Below are 4,094 nucleotides of genomic sequence, written 5' to 3' on the forward strand. Positions count from 1 at the left end.
TCAATGAGGTACATTGGATACAATCTGACACTGTGGTAAGTGTTTAACTGCTAATTTTAACTGTGAATTTTAATGTGGAATTCATGCCTAGCAGAGTCTTGAAAATGTGTGTTTTGGGAGGGGAGCTCTTTCTTTGCTGGAGTTTATTCTCTCAGATTCCAGATGGACAGCCCTGAGATACTGATGGTAGAGGTAGCACCTGATATTTAGGACCAGGAATTAGAGAATTTTCTTTACCCAGTCATGCAAGATGAGAATCCACTTTCTGTGCTCTGGTCAGACAAAGCTATGTAGACATGCCATGAAGCTCCAGAGCTGGCTTTCCCTTTTCAAGCAGTCTGACTTTTGACTGTAAGTTATATATCACATAGCCCGTCAAGTCTGTTCATTACATTCCCAGTCCTAATTAAAGTTGTGTGCTAGGGTAACAAGTTTTGGTGTAGTGGGTGCTGTCATTGTGCAGAGGAAAAATCCTGTTGGATATTCTGCACTATTAACTTTTTCCATCATTTCAGCCAGCTGATTCTGAGGATGTTTTGGATAAACCTGCTAAAAATAGCATTTTCTCCTATTACTTGTTTGGTGTATTTATATCAGATTTGACTTTACAGTGCTGAGTGGACCATTTATTTCTGCAAAGTGTCTTAAAATGGGAGCTGTAAAAAATAGTTAATGTAAAATGACAGAATGAATGAATATTCTAAGTTTGCTTTTTGGTTGATTGTTAATATAAACCATGTGTTGACCTTCTAAAATGGTCTAGACAATTTTTTTGTTTCCCAAAAGTAAAAAAATTAACAACTATCTGTTTTCTGATTAAAAAAATAACCCACAAAAAAAGGGGGAGACTGTAGGTGGTTAATTACATTCCTAGAGATTACTGCTGATATAAATGCACTGGGGAACACGCTGTGCTTCCATCAAAGGCTCATGAAATTTGAAACACAAATATTCTGTCTTTCTGATAGCTGAATGCAGATTTACATTCCAACAAAAAAATTTGTGGTTTCCATTAGAAGAGCATGTAGACTCTGACAATCAAGAACAACTTTGGAAATTATTAATCCTGCTCTTTTCAGGTTCTACTCTAAACAGAAATGAGATGACAGTTGTCAGTAGATTTAAAGCCAGAGATAGGGAGTCAGAAAATAATTAGCAAGATTCTAGAAACCTCCTGCAGTCACAGGTAGTAGATAATACTGAAAAATTTGCAAGGACCTACACATGTCTTTCCTAGCTGTAGGCAAATAATAGGTTAAGTAAAAAAACAATTTACATTTTATTGTATTTGTTGAAACAAATGAATAGCATCACTTAGGGAGAATGGATAAAAAGAAAGGATTCTTTGGTTGGGAAAGTGCTTTTCACTTATTTTTTAAAATGACATAAATAAAATATATGTTCTAGAAATAAAATAAATAAAAATTTGTTCTAGAATACCTTATATTTTTGCTGTTTGTGTATGAAACAGGATGATGCAGCAAATGAAGAAAAGCTGTACTTTGGTTTGAATGAATACAGCAAATCCCTCCAGTGGGGAGTCACAAGTCCCCTTTTGAGATGTGATGAAACCTTTGAAAAAATGGTCAACACGCTTTTAGAAAGGTAAATAATAACATGGAAACTTGGGATTCTGCCCAGGTTGGGATCTTGAAGATACATCTTTATGAGCCCCATTACGGGGCAGAAGACATGATGACCTTTGATGTTGATCTTGGAAAACATGAAGTATGTGCAATTTTATTTTTGTAACAAGTTTAGTGCAGTTGAAGAAGGGAGTGGATGTCCTTCATTTGTTTATAGAAGAGATCAGGCCCATTCAGCAGCAAGCTGAATTCAGCTGTGCTTCTCTCTTCTTTTGGCTCAGCCCTCACTGAGCTCAGAAGGTAGCACAGGTTTCATGCCTCGCCACTTCTGGTGTCTCTCTCGTTGGTGGTGAGGGTGCTTCAAAAACAATTTTTGTTATTTCAGTAGTTGGCCATGGTTTTGGTTCCTGCAGCTCAGGGCCTGTTAGTACCCTGCAGCTGCCTGAAAAAGCTACTTTCATGGCACATATCCAAGATACAATTCAATGTGCCCATTTCAGGAGTGAGGGGAATACTGTCATTTCCAGCACTGTGGAGTTAATCTGCTGTGTGTATCAGCAGGACAGATCCCTTATAGCATTTCAAATAATAGGTCTCATGTTTTCATATTTGCTAAAACAGGATTGTTCTGTGTTCAGTACTGTGTTTTCTGTTTTAATTAGGTCAGTATAATAGCTGTAAATGCATCTGTATTTATTAAGTAAAAGTCAATATAAAATGTGTTAAATTAGCAACATTAATAAATAACTACATCATTAATACTTAATATTGTTATTATCTACAAATAGGCAATAATAATTAAGTCAGTTCCTTAGGTTTCTCCTCTTCTTTCTGGTCAAATCCAATAGAAGAGATAGTGGTCACAATCACTCTCTTTCTGTTCATGTGTGGGTGGAAAAAAGGATGAAGGAGGATTTATTTATGTGCAAATAATCATACGAGATTAGGATAATACTAGAAATTGATGGCAGGTGAACCTCTCAACCTTGGAGCCAGGATATGTTTTTGTGTGGCAGTTTATCAATCTAGGCTCTGTTTTCAAGAAACTGGGCTGTTCTGTCTGGATGGATGAGCCATTCATCCTTACAAACTGAAAATATTGCAGACATTTTTGTATTATAAGAAAGGCTGCATTTGTTTTAGTAGCAGAAGTGCAGTGAATACTTTTATGGCAGGAAGAGTAAAAAGTGTTTTAAAAACTAACTGGTTTAATGACTAGCTTATGGTATCCAGAACAAACTACTATATCTACTGGCTAAACACAAGCCCAAAACTTTCTTTAAATGGATATCATATTGTCTATTAGATTACTCAAGAAAGAGATCAGAGAAATTTGGAACTTCCAGTTGTTTTAGTTATTAGGACTATTGTGACACAAAACCAGAACTCAAGGCGTAATAGTGTAGTGTTTTTCTGTATTATGGTGGCAGGTGAGCTCATGGGAAATGTCTGGAAATTGAGTGGAGTTTTTTTGCTTGAGTAGGTTTTAATTTTATTTCTCTTAAAATTTTACTTCATATTTGTTGTCCCTGCATGTAGCTGTAATGAAAGCAAAGATGTTGGCTATGTAAGTTAAAAGGTAAAATGGGAGTTCAGATTTGGCTCAGAGCCAGTAATTCCTATTGGTACATCCAATTTTCTGATGAGAGATTGAGAGTTGTGAAATTATGAAGTACTTCTCCCACAAACCACTCGAAGCCACGATGGTCCTCAAGTTTGTAGAAGAAAAAGCTTTCCTTTTCCTTGAAAAAGGAAAGCAAAGCAATTATAAGCATGTGTTCTGGGAATAAATTGGATCCGAGGTGTTCCTTATCTCCATCAAGCCAAAGATCTTTAGCTGAAATTTTGGACTAGATGAGGGTAACAGAAGTTTATAATTCCCATTACTTGAGCTCAGGACTTGGGCCAAATGCAGAGAATTTTTGTTCGAAATTTTTGTCTATGAAAATGGAAAGACTTCATTCTTTGAGAGCGACTGGAAAAAATAGTCACTTCTTCGCTATGCAGTCCTGCATTTTGGCTGATTTTCAGACAGTGCTGTGATTTTGCACGTGCTTATGCAGAACCGTGTCTCCCCCAAGGTACCCGCGGCTGCACAGCATGGTGATCCGCTGCTACCTGCTCATCCAGCAGTATTCCCAAGCTCTGATGGCCCTGACCACCATGGCCTCTCTGAGGGACCACAGCACACCTGAAACACTCAGCATCATGGACGACCTCATCACAAGTCCGGGAAAGGACAAGAACGGCTGCGGCCACATGCTGGTCATTCGGGTGCCGTCGGTGCAGCTGGCCATGCTGGCCAAGGAGAGGCTGCAGGAAGTCAGGGACAAGCTGGGGCTGCAGTATCGCTTTGAGATCCTCCTGGGGAACCCTGCTTCGGAGCTCACTGTGGCCAAACACTTCGTCACACGGCTCAAGGTCAGCAGAAGCTGAATGTTTGTGTGCTCACTGTAGTCATCTGGCTGTTGTAACTGTTTTGTGGTTATTCCCACGTGTTTATAGGTG

The 4,094-nt window shown here is 38.6% G+C and overlaps 1 protein-coding gene across 1 annotated transcript in view; it reads left to right on the top strand.

The window, feature by feature from the left end:
* GREB1L (GREB1 like retinoic acid receptor coactivator) overlaps positions 1 to 4,094 on the top strand; it is a 132,323-nt gene that overhangs the window by 105,817 nt on the left and 22,412 nt on the right. Inside the window, 3 exon segments of the mRNA XM_031066537.1 lie at positions 1 to 35; positions 1,472 to 1,605; positions 3,668 to 4,007. The exon segment at positions 1 to 35 is cut by the window's left edge and continues 39 nt beyond it. Coding sequence (XP_030922397.1) covers positions 1 to 35; positions 1,472 to 1,605; positions 3,668 to 4,007 — 509 coding nt within the window.

The sequence above is a fragment of the Geospiza fortis genome, unplaced genomic scaffold (assembly GCF_000277835.1).
Source record: "Geospiza fortis unplaced genomic scaffold, GeoFor_1.0 scaffold53, whole genome shotgun sequence".
NCBI classification, from domain to species: Eukaryota; Metazoa; Chordata; class Aves; order Passeriformes; family Thraupidae; genus Geospiza; species Geospiza fortis.